This window comes from Nematostella vectensis, chromosome 2, assembly GCF_932526225.1.
Source record: "Nematostella vectensis chromosome 2, jaNemVect1.1, whole genome shotgun sequence".
Classification (NCBI taxonomy): Eukaryota; Metazoa; Cnidaria; class Anthozoa; order Actiniaria; family Edwardsiidae; genus Nematostella; species Nematostella vectensis.
In genome coordinates, this window is record NC_064035.1 from 7,959,037 (window position 1) to 7,974,085 (window position 15,049).

General features: G+C 38.1%; 2 protein-coding genes across 3 annotated transcripts; one reads left to right on the forward strand and one right to left on the reverse strand.

Annotated features, from left to right (window-relative positions):
- The first annotated feature begins 45 nt into the window (after positions 1 to 45).
- On the forward strand, positions 46 to 2,035 carry LOC5514316 (exosome complex component RRP41). The gene is made up of 2 exons (XM_001634504.3): positions 46 to 540; positions 1,157 to 2,035. Exons 1-2 carry the CDS (start codon positions 166 to 168, stop codon positions 1,523 to 1,525), a joined length of 744 nt encoding a protein of 247 aa, XP_001634554.1. The 5' UTR covers positions 46 to 165; the 3' UTR covers positions 1,526 to 2,035.
- On the reverse strand, positions 1,959 to 15,041 carry LOC116619288 (AP-4 complex subunit beta-1-like). Of its 2 annotated transcripts, none has more exons than XM_032383934.2 (20): positions 14,884 to 15,041; positions 12,994 to 13,187; positions 12,246 to 12,418; positions 11,793 to 11,923; positions 11,618 to 11,670; positions 11,301 to 11,395; positions 10,680 to 10,773; positions 10,365 to 10,488; positions 9,983 to 10,109; positions 9,362 to 9,457; positions 8,841 to 9,010; positions 8,349 to 8,473; positions 7,007 to 7,172; positions 6,622 to 6,695; positions 6,385 to 6,462; positions 5,519 to 5,633; positions 4,482 to 4,567; positions 4,100 to 4,209; positions 3,173 to 3,314; positions 1,959 to 2,728 (listed from the first exon to the last, which is right to left on the reverse strand). In XM_032383934.2, exons 2-20 carry the CDS (start codon positions 13,174 to 13,176, stop codon positions 2,567 to 2,569), a joined length of 2,304 nt encoding a protein of 767 aa, XP_032239825.2. In that variant the 5' UTR covers positions 13,177 to 13,187; positions 14,884 to 15,041; the 3' UTR covers positions 1,959 to 2,566. The 2 variants fall into 2 exon arrangements, with proteins under 2 accessions (XP_032239825.2, XP_048580175.1); XM_048724218.1 differs by lacking the exon at positions 1,959 to 2,728 and adding an exon at positions 3,877 to 3,919 and having other exon boundaries at positions 3,177 to 3,314.
- Between the last annotated feature and the right edge of the window lie 8 nt (positions 15,042 to 15,049).

Consider the following 15,049-nt stretch of genomic DNA (forward strand, 5'->3'; position numbering starts at 1 on the left):
ATGTGATTTATTTTTTCTCTCGATTACGGTTCCAGGCTTCCTCCATTTTAGATGAACGCCTGGCGGTTTTTACCTCCTCGTGTGCAAGATAGTAGTTGACAAACTTTTACAAAACGGCAATTTAATTTGGCAAAAATATTGTCTTTTTTTATTGTTTTACCCACAATGGCAGGTTTAGAGGTTCTCTCACCCGAGGGACTGCGAATCGATGGGAGAAAGGCAAGTGAACTTCGTAAAATGGTATGCAAAGTTGGAGTGTTGTCGCAAGCAGACGGCTCGGCCTACATAGAAATGGGTAATACGAAGGCTTTAGCCACCGTCTATGGCCCCCACGAGGTCCAGAACAAGGCGAAAGCGCTACACGATCGAGTCCTGTTGAACGTACAATTTGGCATGGCGACGTTCAGTACAGGAGAACGCAAGAAGAAACCACGCGGCGATCGCAAAGCTACCGAATTATCCATGATGGTTAGGAGGACATTTGAGGCTGCGATCCTGATAAATCTTTATCCGCGATCGCAGATAGATATTTACGTTCAGGTAAGCTTTCACAAATAAATGACTTAGCTTGTTTCTCTTATTTCAGCCACAAAAATCTTCACATGTGAATGTTGTTATGAGCTGTCGAAGTGGAACGAACGAATGTTCTCAGATTAATCCATGAATCTCAAAAATCGGTTATCACATTCTGTTAAGATACCCAAAGTTAATATGAAAATGTCAAGTTTTCTAATTCATTTAAAAAAATACAATTAACTTTATATTGATACAATGTATATTTTAAAATTCCAGTGGTATTTTTCACAGTGATAACTGTATTGAGTCGTAATATGGGACATGTGCCTTTCCCCCAATATTTTTAGTTATTATAAGAAAATGCCCAGTAAGGGGTGTAGCTGTGTCCCAAACATTTTTATTATTGTTTCTGTATTATGTCTCCCCAATATTTCAAGGCCTGCTTCAACTCTGTGTATGGTTGCTGGTAATTAGTAGAATAAACCTAATGGTGGAAAGATAGCTAGAATACATCTAAAATAGCTTTTACCAAGTGCTGATAAAGTATCACACTTTGTCTTGTCAAAGTCCACAATATTTTATCTTCTTACAAATCTCATTTCAAAGGCAACAATGTTGATCTACTTCCTGTATGTTGTAGGTTCTACAAGCTGATGGTGGCAATCATGTGGCATGCATAAATGCAGTGACGCTTGCCTTGATAAATGCAGGAATCCCACTAAAGGACTATGTTAGTGCTTGCACTGTTAGTTTTGTCAATGACACCCCTCTTATGGACATCAATTATTTAGAGGAGTCAACTGGTGGGCCTCAACTCACCCTTGCTATTCTTCCAAAATCTGATAAGATTGTTTTATTTCAAATGGACTCTCGGCTTCACATGGATAATATGGACAAGGTGTTGGCTCTAGCTATGAAAGGCTGCAAAGATATTTATGTGCTTCTTCACAGAACCATCCTTGAGGACGCCGAGGGGGCGGCAGTGCTAGTTAGTGCTGGTGCTCAGTGATTACACAGAGAGTAAAAGGATTAGAGTGTAAAGCCATGATCAAAAAGAGATGAGATTCGATTGGAGTCTATGACAGTTCCACTCTTTCTTGCTCTCACAGGATTGCAACCGAAGAGTTGGTGAGAGTGATTACCTCTTTTTTTTAAATTATTTGACTTCAGGATTCATCGCTGAGCTGGGATTTACTTGTTAAATTCAACTTTTTGTGAAAACTACTGACATGCTGAGTTTGACAATTTTCAAAGTGAATTAGAAGTGATAAAAGTCAAACAGTCATAAAAGTCTGTTCAATTGAGGCTTATACTGTTCACAAGCATAGAGAAAAAACAATTGTGAAGAGCTGTCTCATGAGTCAGTAATCTTAGGTAGCTGAATAATTGGAGCATCTTTGAGTATATTTTTTAACCATAGAAAATTACGATTTGAAAATTACTTGGATGTGCAAATTAGTTTTTATTTAGTTACACAATAATCCAACCTTCTTGTCTAACAAATATTTTTTCAATCTTGTGCTGATTTGTTTCCTTGATTTCTCCGTGCCTTTTTATCAACTGTTTATCCTCCATGTCTCACCTCTCTTAGTCTTTCTAAATATGTGCCGCCCTCTATTTTAGAAGCGCCTCCAGACTTTGAGTGGCCCCTTTGTACCAATACAGGCTTGTAGTCAAGATTTTGAGCAAGGGCATCCGTTTTACCACTTAGGGGATTATTTTCTCTTTGTATGTAGCTCGTCCTAGCTCACGATCGTACTCAATTTTTCTTCATTAGAGCCCCCTTCCATCCCTTCCAGCTTGCCAAAATACTTCAGACCCAAAAATATTTTACAGTGATATTGTACTGTACACTTAAATGTCAAACATTGTAAGGAAAAGACTGCCCATTTTTTTATAGCCTTTAGACTATAATTAGTTATTATCTAGGTAAAAACCATTTTACGATATAAAACATCTCATTTTTCTTTCTTTGTTTTCTATACATCAATGGAGAGATTTTCTCTAAAACTTTTTCATCACCATTACGCATCACCATTCTTCTTCACCATCACTCATCACCGTTCAACCATCGACCTTTCAGTGCTGCTAGAACAAGCTGTATAAATGGTTCAACTATATCTGGATCCTCTGCCTTTATAACTACTGTTAAAGTGCGATCTATTGTCTTGATTGTGGCCTCCATGAGGAGAAATTCTCCACCCTCTGATTCCTGTTGACGAATGCATCCAGGATATTACACGGTGAAAAGATAAAGTTTATTTTCGAATGGAATTAAACACTATTCTAGGAACGAACGTCAATTTCCTGTATCTAAAGTTCGTGCATGACACGAACAGAACAGCGAGACAGATTCCATTCGATTCAAGTTTCGGTTTGTCTCACTTTTGTCTCATTTTGGTAATTGCGGCTCAACCTTTGGTATTTGTTTGAGCTTTCTGCTCTCATTTTCACTTAGAACGTATTGAATAAAGCAGCTAAGTAAGAAAGTGCGGCAATAACGTCACCGAACATTTGCCACTCGGGTCCGAGATGTAAAGGGGTGGTGTAGTTTCCACTAAAATACCCCACATCTATTTGATAAAATGACATTCAGCGAGACATGTATTTATCACTTGTGTAGTTATTCTTCTAACAGCTAAGGCAGATATTTCACCTGTTGGGCAAAGAAGAAGTATTTCTGCACGGGTTGTCCAGCTGGGCTGCTGGCCATCGTCATAATGCTTCTTGAAGCTAGACTTTGCTGGAACTGCTCCGGTACAGAAGGTACCTCAGACAATACCTTCTCAAAACTGGCACTGCAAACAATCAAACAATACAACGATTCAATAATTACAAGGCAAACACATCAAGAAAACAACAACTTTTCAAAACTGGCCCTGCAAACAATACAACGATTCAATAATTACAAGGCAAACACATCAAGAAAACAACAACTTTTCAAAACTGGCCCTGCAAACAATCAAACAATACAACGATTCAATAATTACAAGGCAAACACATCAAGAAAACAACAACTTTTCAAAACTGGCCCTGCAAACAATACAACGATTCAATAATTACAAGGCAAACACATCAAGAAAACAACAACTTTTCAAAACTGGCCCTGCAAACAACCCAACAATATAAAACCTTAATTGCACGAAAAAAAAAACACGAGAAGACAACACCTTCGCAAAACTGGCACTGCAAACAAATACAACACCTCAATAATTGCAGGGCAAAAAACGAGTGGAGAAGGCAACACCTTAAAACTAGCACTGCAAAAACAACAACAATACAACACCTCAATAATTGCACAACTCGAGAAGACAAGACCTTCTTAAAACACTGCAAACAACCCAACAATACAAAACCTACCCAGAAAAAAACTCGAGAAGACAACACTTTGGCAAAACTGGCACTGCAAACAAACCCAACAATACAACACCTCAATAATTGCAGGGCAAACCCAACAATACAACACCTCAATAATTGCAGGGCAAAGAACGAGTGTAGAAGGCAACACCTTCTTAAAACTGACAATGCACGAGACCTTAAAACACTGCAAACATACTCAACGATAGAAGACCTGGAATATTACCTCTGTAAAAGCGTCATCCATTTTTTTTGAAAGTCAGAAGCCGAGAGCGATGGTCTGGCACCTAACATGAGCGAGTTGTGATTAGGCGTTTCAAGACCAACGTCATGTCCCTGAAAATATACCCCACTTAGTTATTACTGTATTTAGTACTGAATCCAAAGCTCTTCTCGACGAGCATGAATCGATGGAGATGATGGCGAAGATAATAAAACCTCGTACAAAATTTATAGACATAGCGCAAAAGAATTTAGTAAATTGGTTGAAAAGGAAGACCTGTTGAAATTGTCTAATTTTTCATAATCAAAATTTATGACGATGATAATAATGATGACTATGATGGACTAGAAAATTGAAGAAAACAAGATAATAATTTAAACCGTACCAGAAGATTTCCAACAACGACTTTGTTGGATTGAGGGAGCGACATGTCAGCTGGTGTCGCTGTGCTATTATTTCTCTCGGATGAATCTACAAAAGAAATCGTATTACTCATAATGACTGCCTTGGCCCTAGATAAAAGGGATGGTTTGCCCGATTACCTTGAAGTGCCTGGGAGAATTCGATAAATAGGATGGTTTGCCCTTATTACCTTGAAGTGCCTGGGAGAATTCGATAAAGAGGATGGTTTGTCTTATTTCCTTATTGTGCCTATAAGTGTTGGCCCTAGATAAAAAGGATGGTTTGCCCTTATTACCTTGAAGTGCCTGGGAGAGTTTGATAAAGAGAATGGTTTGCCCTTATTACCTTGAAGTGCCTGGGAGAGTTTGATAAAAGGGATGGTTTGCCTTATTACCAAAGGGATGGTTTGCCTTATTACCTTGAAGTGCCTGGGAGAGTTTGATAAAAGGGATGGTTTGCCTTATTACCAAAGGGATGGTTTGCCTTATTACCTTGAAGTGCCTGGGAGAGTTTGATAAAAGGGATGGTTTGCCTTTATTACCAAAGGGATGGTTTGCCTTATTACCTTGAAGTGCCTGGAAGAGTTTGATAAAAGGGATGGTTTGCCTTTATTACCAAAGGGATGGTTTGCCTTATTACCTTGAAGTGCCTGGGAGAGTTTGATAAAAAGGATGGTTTGCCCTTATTACCTTGAAGTGTCTGGGAGAGTTTGATAAAGAGGATGGTTTGCCTTATTACCTTGAAGTGCCTGGGAGAGTTTGATAAAAGGGATGGTTTGCCTTTATTACCAAAGGGATGGTTTGCCCTTATTACCTTGAAGTGTCTGGGAGAGTTTGATAAAGAGGATGGTTTGCCTTATTTTTTGAAGTGCCTGGGAGAGTTTGATAAAAGGGATGGTTTGCCTTTATTACCAAAGGGATGGTTTGCCTTTATTACCTTGAAGTGCCTGGGAGAGCTGGCCCTTGATAAAGGGGAGCTTGCCTGGTTACTTAATGTGTTGGGGATGGTTTTCCTGATTACCTTTTTGTCCCTGGAAAAGTTGGCCCTTGATAAAGGGAATGGTTTGCTTGGTAAAAGAAATGGAGCGTTGATCATACACGACAGATAATGTATTGAACTCGGAGAATAAAGTTTCCTGGAAACACAATAAGAAATATTACAAAAAAGTTGAATTTTACAGGATGCAGCAAAAGTTTCGTTTGATAATATGATTGAATTGGATCAATTTATTTATTTAAGATTAACAACATAGAGAAAATTTTAATTGTACAAAATAATCTTTTATCGTGATACCTTTAGTCGACAGATTTTATTCCATTTTAGTTGTCGCAAAATGTGTAATTTGTATGTTTGTTTTCTTGTTTCACTTTTCAAGTGCTTTGCAAGTTACCCGTCAGGGGCTTACGCAAGATTTTAAAAAGTTGCAGTTCAGAAGTTTAGAAGCATTCAGAAGCTGGATAAGGGCGTGGCCACGCATCCCGCAACCCCGTGAAGATCTCGTTGCTCCCGCTTTTGGGTTGGAATAGTGGGCAATGCGTCAGAATTTTAAGAATATTAAACGATCCTCTGTCATTCTCGATCTGAGGTAGGACTTCAGTCGTCGCATGGCACTGTACGACATAACAATATGTTTGGAAATCATCAGTGGACTACCATGATTAAGAAAATTATAGTTTTTCTCCTCATCATATATATCAAACTACGTACATAAAAATGAATGAGTAAAAAATCGATTTTTTTTCTTCGTTATGCAAATAGGATCGGCTATTTTTTTGCAGTCCAGTGACTGAATGGTCAGAATGGTCCACGCTTAACTCGGGTAACGATGGAATCCATTACGATTATGGGAACAAACTTATGCAACATCCTGCAGTAGTAGCTCTCACCATAAATTTTTCATCTTTTCTGGCTTTTCTTGGGGAACCTAGGGTCCTATCAGACACGTCACAAACAATCCTCTTGGCCTGTCACAAAAAAAACAAGATCAGGTCTACTGGTGAGTAATTGATACAATATGTAACCATTTATTAAGTAAATCCTTGCTTTATCTACCGGAATCTGGCAGGATACTGGGCCACTTGTAATACAAAAGCAATAAAAAGAACAAAATAAATAAATTGTACCTGTTCTACACCAGCCTCAAGCAATCGGTAATAGAGAAGGGCCCGGTCATGGACGTCCGTGTTGACTTCCTTGTCTGGATGGAAAATTAAATGGATCTAAACCACAGCACCATCAGCAATGGAAACATGTTTTAAGATCTGAGGATGAAGCTGAAGGATGTATGTATGTCTGAGATGTTTGATGTTTTGTGGCAAAATGTATTAAATTTTGCGTTGGTATTACTGTACCTTTTGTGGAGAAAGCTATTACATGTATGTATTTCGCTTAGCTGTTATTTACTAAAATTTGCATTGGTATACATTTTGTGTGAGGTATCTGTACATTCTGCGACGCTACTGTATGTACTGCACTTTGCATTGGTATTCTGTGGTGATACAACCTTACCTATGAAGTGTGCTAGGAGGCGACCAAGCAAGTCTTGACATTCTGGAGGTCTTTTAAAGAAAAGCTTCATTGCTGCAGTCAAAAGCTGAAGCTTGATTTCGGCTGACTGTTCCTCCTCGATATGTTCAACTTGTGCTTCCAACATATATGAGCTTTCTGAGACAAACTATACCGAAAAAGGCATGGTTAAGGGTAAAAATCACACACAATAAGGGGAGGGTGGCCAGAGGATAGTGAAAAAAGGCACCAGAGAGATTACATTATTTCTCATATATTGTACATAGTTCTCTAATCAGGTTTTAGATATTAAACACTTGACCACTCTTATTTGGGATAACCTCAAATAATGGTACACTTGCATTTTGTAAAGAAAAACATCCAATTCATCTAGTTTTTTTTTTTTGCTTTTTATGCTTGTATATATTAAGTGGATGGACACTCCTGTGCCACCCGTAACATACATACTTGGCCATATTCCCCTGTCATCCATGACTCCCCCTACCACTCCCTAAAGGGGAGGGACTGGCCATATTCCACTGTCATCCATGACTGCCAGTCCCTAAATATACAGTATACCTGGCCATATTTCTCTGTCATCCATGACACACCTGCCAGTCCCTAAATATACAGTATACCTGGCCATATTTCCCTGTCATCCATGACACACCTGCCAGTCCCTAAATATACAGTATACCTGGTCATATTTCCCCGTCATCCATGACACACCTGCCAGTCCCTAAATATACAGTATACTTGGCTATATTCTCCTGTCATCCATGACTGCCCTGCCAGTCTCTAAATATACAGTATACCTGGCCATATTCCCCTGTCATCCATGACACACCTGCCAGTCCCTAAATATACAGTATACTTGGCCATATTCCCCTGTCATCCATGACTGCCCTGCCAGTCCCTAAATATACAGTATACTTGGCCATATTCCCCTGTCATTCATGACACACCTGCCAGTCCATAAAAATATACAGTATACTTGGCCATATTCCCCTGTCATCCATGACTGCCCTGCCAGTCTCTAAATATACAGTATACCTGGCCATATTTCCCTGTCATCCATAACTGCCCTGCCAGTCCCTAAATATGCAGTATACTTGGCCATATTCCTCTGTCATCCATAACTGCCCTGCCAGTCCCTAAATATACAGTTACTTGGCCATATTCTCCTGTCATCCATGAAACACCTGCCAGTCCCTAAATATACAGTATACTTGGCCATATTCCCCTGTCATCCATGACTCCCCATACCACTCCCTAAAGGGGATACTGGCTATGTTCCCCTCTTATCCATATGAACTCTTCCCACTCCCTAAATAAGGGTGAGTACCTGGCCATATTCCCCTGTTATCCATATAATAGCAGCCTTGCCATCAGGGTCCTGAACTAGATCCATGCACTCGTTCAGTTGGGGAAGCACTGCAAGGCAGTACTTTTCGTAACTTGGGAATAGATCTTTAAGGAAAGTAAAAGTCAGGTTAATATCCACCTTCCCACGCCTATCAACTAATTAAATTGCTCCATTCCATACTTTGAATTAGAACCAAAAAAAGACTCTCCATAACAGAGATTTTTTGACATTAATTAAATCATTAAAGAACAAAAAGCTAATGACATAAAACAGTAGTTTTTGAATTAATTAACCCAAGGGAAAGAGGAACAAATATGTAAGGCTGATATTTTCTAAATTGGCTGAAATGTGCCTGGAAGTCAGGCATGTTTCAGCTATAGCGCATGTGAGTAGCAGCTGAGATTATGCAACACAACTCGGGTTTCTGAATAATAATATGGAGAGCATGTCACAAGGCACCAACATACATACCTGAGATAACAGCCAGGGTCTTAGCAGAGATGTATTCTATCTCATAGGAGAGAAAACTGAGCAAAGTGTCAATGGAGTACTCCGCTGCTGAAGGGACAACCAGCGCAATTTGCCCAATAGCATGAATGGACTCTTTTGCCAAGTCTATGTCAACGTCATGTACACTGGCACTAACATAATAATTAATGAACATAAGCCACAATGTTAAATAACATTTTAGCAATGGCAAGGTTCAAGGGCACTTCTTAGGTTTTGGGAATGCCTGCTACAGTAAGAACTTTTTTTTGCTGTTATTAAACATTTACAAATTAATTTAGCATATTTATTGCCATACAGTAATTTTGCAGCTTTCTGGAAATGAGCAGAAGGAATTTGAATTCTAAGTGGTCATTGAACAAAATCAACCTTAGTTACCCAATTGGCAACTAACCATTACGCAATTTGCCTTACCCCATATAAAGATGAAATATGATTAATAGTTAATGATGGAGGATAATAAAAAGAAACATAAATTGTGTTACCTCAATTCTGTTACAACTTCCTCAACATTTGATTCGGATGAAATTGTAGTCAGGATCTGAAGCTTCTTTCTCCTCAAGAACTGAGGATCATTGAATCTATAAAAATTCACACATTCACCATCATCAGACGCATCATAAAACATTTATACACCTATTTCAAATAATGTTGCACTCGGAAATCCATGCATCGTTACCTGCAGTGCTTCATGGATGGACTGATTCTGGTATTTAAAAGCAATATGAATGGTCACAAAACATGAACAAGAATTCCTCAGGTTTTGAAGCCTCAATTGTTTTTATTTATGCTAATTTTTATATTTTTTTACAAAATTTGCAGTGCTTGAAGCAATGCAGGTTACAAAACATGGATTCTCCAAGTGCAACCTTATTTGAGATTTGTGTGTATGACAGTTCTTCCAGGACAGAAAGTAATCTATTTATGCAAAATAACAGTTGCATTATAGGTAAGGATAACACATCTCATAACCTGTCCCCTCAACAATTTAAAAAAGTTACACGAAAAAGACTGCAGTATCCAAGGATGTACATCTAAATTAGACATTTTATCAAGTAGGAGAATATACAGCAGTATCATAATGTGGACAATTTTAGAAGAGTAACCTTGAGAAAAACATCTTGTAGTCTGGTACAAACAGCTGTGGTTCTCTAGCAATCAGCAGCTCAATGTGACACAGGACAGTGAAGATAAGCTCATAGTTGGTAGATGATAACAAGGTTAAAAGTGGACCTGAAAGCAAGAAAGCCTACTATTAGTTGCCTGAATGGCATAACTTCTTCAGTACATAATTTAGAATTCCAAACATACCTTAAGCCTACCTACTGTAAAATAGGTCTTCCCCTTTGCAGAAACACATACAAGCCTCGTAAATACCACCCAGTACCTAAGCCCACATTTTTTTTGCAACAAGCATCTATGTACTAAAATCTTGTGTTTTTTGCTTGAGAGTTTTGCGATGTGCAATAATTGTGTATCTGCTGTCACCTTTGATGCGTTCAAGGATATCCTCCTCCAGATGTCTAGCACTTTTGGATAAATGGATGAATAGATTGATGCAAGCCATGACGACAGCACCATTAGGGCTTTTGAGGTATACGTCAGTGGCATTCTGTGTAATAAAATATTCAGAATAAATAACACGCACACACCCCCCCCCCCAACAGTTACACATATTCTTACTCCCTCCCCAAGAGACACATATTCTTACTCCCTCCCCCACAGACACACATATTCTTACTCCCTCCCCCACAGACACACATTTTCTTACCCCCTCCCCCCCACAGACACACATATCCTTACTAAAATTTCATACAGCTCCTGGTCATCAAATGGTGTGTATCGAACAAGCAGTCCTAGAACTTGGCTCTGACCCCACTCACTTAGATTTGTTAACCTGAAAAAAAAAACAAGCGTTGTGCTATAGCATCTTTAAATCATGGATCATTTCAATTACAGAATTATATATTACAATATTATATAATACATTCATCCCTTTTTTGGAGACTTCTTTTATACTAATAATTGCACAACAAACTTAAGAACAGACACAAGAATTTGTGAAGAGTGGCAAGTAAACGGACGCTACATAGGTACTGGCTAGGCCAACCCTGACAACTTGGGTCGGGGGAACTCCGATAGGATTACTACCTAGCAGCAGCTTGGGGTCAGTACGCAGCTCTTACAAAGTGCAATTTAATTGGGCAAATGAACAATATCCGTGCCTCGACACAAAGAACGAGAAGAATAGAGACAAAAGAACTCCTTTGTAGAACAAAGATAATAGGAGACAAAGCAGCTGCGTACTTACTTGCAGCTTGGTCTTAGTGATCACTTATCTATTTATTTATTCATTCAGAAGAAGCATAATAATATAAAAAAAAATGCTGCTTATGATATACTTAAGTAGTGTGTGCAAAATACCTTTTCATAAGGAAATGGGCAAGAGCCTGATCCACTTGGAGGCCCCCATCCGCAGATAGAACCTCATCTAGAGCTGACAGACAGTTGCACATGACCTTGTATAGTTATAATAAAACATCAGTACTAAATCAAACTAATGATTAATCAAAATTTTATGGGTCAATCCATAATGTTCCAGTTATTAAATATAACTTTAAGAGTATGGAGAGAAAGAATCACAAAACAAGGAAAAATAAACAACAAAAGCCACTGAATTAGAGCAAGGGACTACACACTACATAAGTTACATGCTGTACTTACTCATCTTAATTGCTTACCAGAGGGTCCTGATCTTCAATCAAAGCTTGTAGTTTCTGGATAACCTGATGTTCTAAGCAATCAATCATCACATCAATTTTAAAATGAAATAAAAAATAACTGCATCATTTAATATATTATTTCTATCATCAAAATAATTTCACATAACAATGAAAAAACACAAAATAGAAGTACCTTCAACAAAGTCTGGGTTTAGATGGTAAAGCTTCACACAACCTATAGCTGCAGTCCGTCGAACATACTGGCTAGGGTCACTCAGGCCTGCAACAACTGGCTCCTCAATGTATTCTAGCAAGTCAGGAAGCCTTTAACAAACAAAGATATTGTTTTTTGAAATTCTACACATGAAAATAATATAGAAAAGTAAAGAACTAAGATTATCTTCTCCCAAATGATTTGTTTAAAGAGTAAATATTTTTTTTTAAATTAAGTAAAGAGTGGCTAAAGCAAATACTGTATTCTTATTCCTAAAAAAAATAGCACACCTGATGCAAAGGATGATACATACTACCTTTTATCCTTTTACTCATACATCTGTAGAGATCCAGGTTAAGATACAGTAATTCTATAAAGCAAACTCAACAACAATTGGGGATCCAACTCAAGCCAGGTATGTACTGTACACACCTTAGAGAAGTCATACTTCGTATGGCCAGTCCCCTGATCATAGCACTTCTGTCCTGAGCGTCCTTCGTCAGTGTGTTCACTGTAAGCAGTGCTAATTGAGGGTTTGACTGGGCATATGTACAGATATATAGGTAAACTAGCTTCTTCTGAACCAGGTTGTTTGTTGCACCAGCCTAAATAAAAATAAAAATTTAATCTTTGGGATGTAAAGTGCTTTAAAAAAAACATCTTAGAAATGAAATTATGAAATTATGAAATTTATATACTGAAAGTATTTTGTAGTAAAAATGGTTGCTGCCTGTGTTCAGGAGTTGTGTACCCTTTTTTTATTTCTTTCTCCAAAAAAACTTTTAGAATTGCGTGAGTTTTGAGTTTTGCAATCTTCGATAACAAGTGATGGACATCAAATCATGCAATACTGTACATACATCAAAAGTTGTGTTCTAGAAACCATTTCACTTCACTAAAAAGCATTGCAATAGTCCCTTATGATTGGATAAATCATTTTTCTCCACGCAAAAAGCTTAGTTTTGAGAGGAAAATAAAAGGAATTAACAAAAAATAAAGACCCGTGCCCACATGGTTCCTAGGAAAAAATCACAACCAGTAACTAAATATTTTTTATGTGGCCTAACACTTCTCTAAAGTGAGGGGTGTTTAAGCTATTTTCATAGACTATTGAGCCAAAAGTATCAAGTGACTCAACATCATTTTAACAAGTAATCCACTTTATCCACTCAATATTTACCTTAATCATCTGCATAAACAGCGAGGACATATTCATTCCTGTTGTCATACATGCGATAACTCGCTGTATCACCCGTGTGTACTGAGTCTGCTCATGACGCAAGTCAGCTTGCTCCAGTAGCTTCCTCAATTCACTCACTTCGCCCTTTCTCCCTGTCTCCCCAAAATATGTCATGTCTGACATCTACCAAATCTCTATTAAATATGGACAAAAAGGTTGAGGTCACCAGTGTGGCAGCATACAATTTCTCACATAACCTGGCTGATAAAAGTTGATTCCATACAGTAGTTTTTGTCAACCCCTTCTGCATACAGTAGCTGTCAACCTCGCTTTAGGAAAAATCTTGAGAAAATACAGTGAATGTATCACAAGTACCAAGATAGCTATGCAGGAGAATACAGTAATTGTATGGATATTTTCAAAGATATTTGAAAGATAGGTTCAAAATCTTGAGACTGCCGCCTAATGCGGGAAAGTTGCCGGTACAGTATGCTTCTGATATTTAATGCTGCTTTTAGATCATTAGTAATCTTTTATTATCAGCTTAGTGAGATAGCAGTAGATATGGGGATTTCAAACAAAGTTCATCACATTTGTAAGTTTTTTAAGGGTATCAGTGTCTTTTTGGAAGTGTTTGAAGTACAGCCACACAACAAATCGTTTAAACCCCGAATCGCTGATTCGTGTTTCGGGGTTTATGTGTCGTTCGTTTGTATTTGAGCCTCGTCACACAAAAAATCAAACAATGCCAGTAGCCAAAACCACAAATACAAGCATAAACAAAAACACAAGGGGTAAGCCTCTGTTAGCAGGGTATCTTTTATCTGGCAAACAAAATAGCCAAACCTCTCCTTTGCCATTGGTGACAATTTAAAATGCAACGGTTTATTTGCAAGAAAACTAATAATCTAATAATCACGTTTTTGGCAACAAATCAATTAAAAGGTATTTGCACCTATTCTCGGCCAGGACCTATTCTCAACCCCACGAAAATAATGTCAAATATTTAGTAAACCATGAAGAACAAGCAGAAAATGACACATCAAGTCAATGAAACAACGTCCATAAAACAGGTCTTCTCAAGCATTTTAGGAATGTTTATTATTTTGCTTAGCTTAGAGAATTTTTTTTTACGCACCATAAAAAAAACTTACGAAAAATTGTGTTTGATTGCACTACGCAAGGACGTTAAAATTTTCAACATTTACCAATCGTGATGAAAATTGCTTGGCAAATCCACCATTCAGTTGTTGATGTCCCAGGGTGCTTTCTGGCCTTTGTTTCAGCCTCGGTTTCATGCTATGTTTCATTGTTTAGGCCTCTGTCACAACACATATTCTCGACCACTTAAACAATTCAAAACAAATTCGAGCGATTGTTTCACCGTGCATCGTGTCACACGTGCGTCAGGCTTAAATCGCTCGGTGCGGAGCCAAGTGAAGCTTAAATTAGAATTGTATGGCACTTTTGCAAATTCCTTTATCAGAGATTATTGTCTGTGGTATTTTAGCTAAAATGAAACAAATTTTACGTGCTATTTTTTCAAACGGACGAGAATAGGTTCCGAGCGGACGAGAATAGGTTCAACTGGACGAGAATAGGTTCGGCGAAGGGTTAGTTTTTTTACTTTGATTTTTCTCGGTAAAAAAGAAACAAACTTGTGAGAATAGTCGAATTTTACACAATTACTCTAACGTGGAAGAAGCTCAACAACGCAAAATATTCCTCTTTGATTTAAAAATTTTCGCCGGAAATACATTTCAAAGATAAAGTGGACGAGAATAGGTGCCAATAGCTTATTGATTACTTACTTACTTACTATCGGTTAGTCGTTTAGATTAGCTGATGAAAATATAGGCTTTGTCGACTCGGTGATGTGCGGGTACTCACCTTTCAAAACCGGTGCCTTTCCATTTTGCTCAAACAAATAAATCTTTAAATTCCTCTCATGAAACGAGGCTCTATTCTGTCTATATGTATCTGTTTTAAACTGTACGACCGTCCGCCATTTTGAAATCGATGCTACCGCTGGTGACCTTGAGCCGTTTGACCTTGA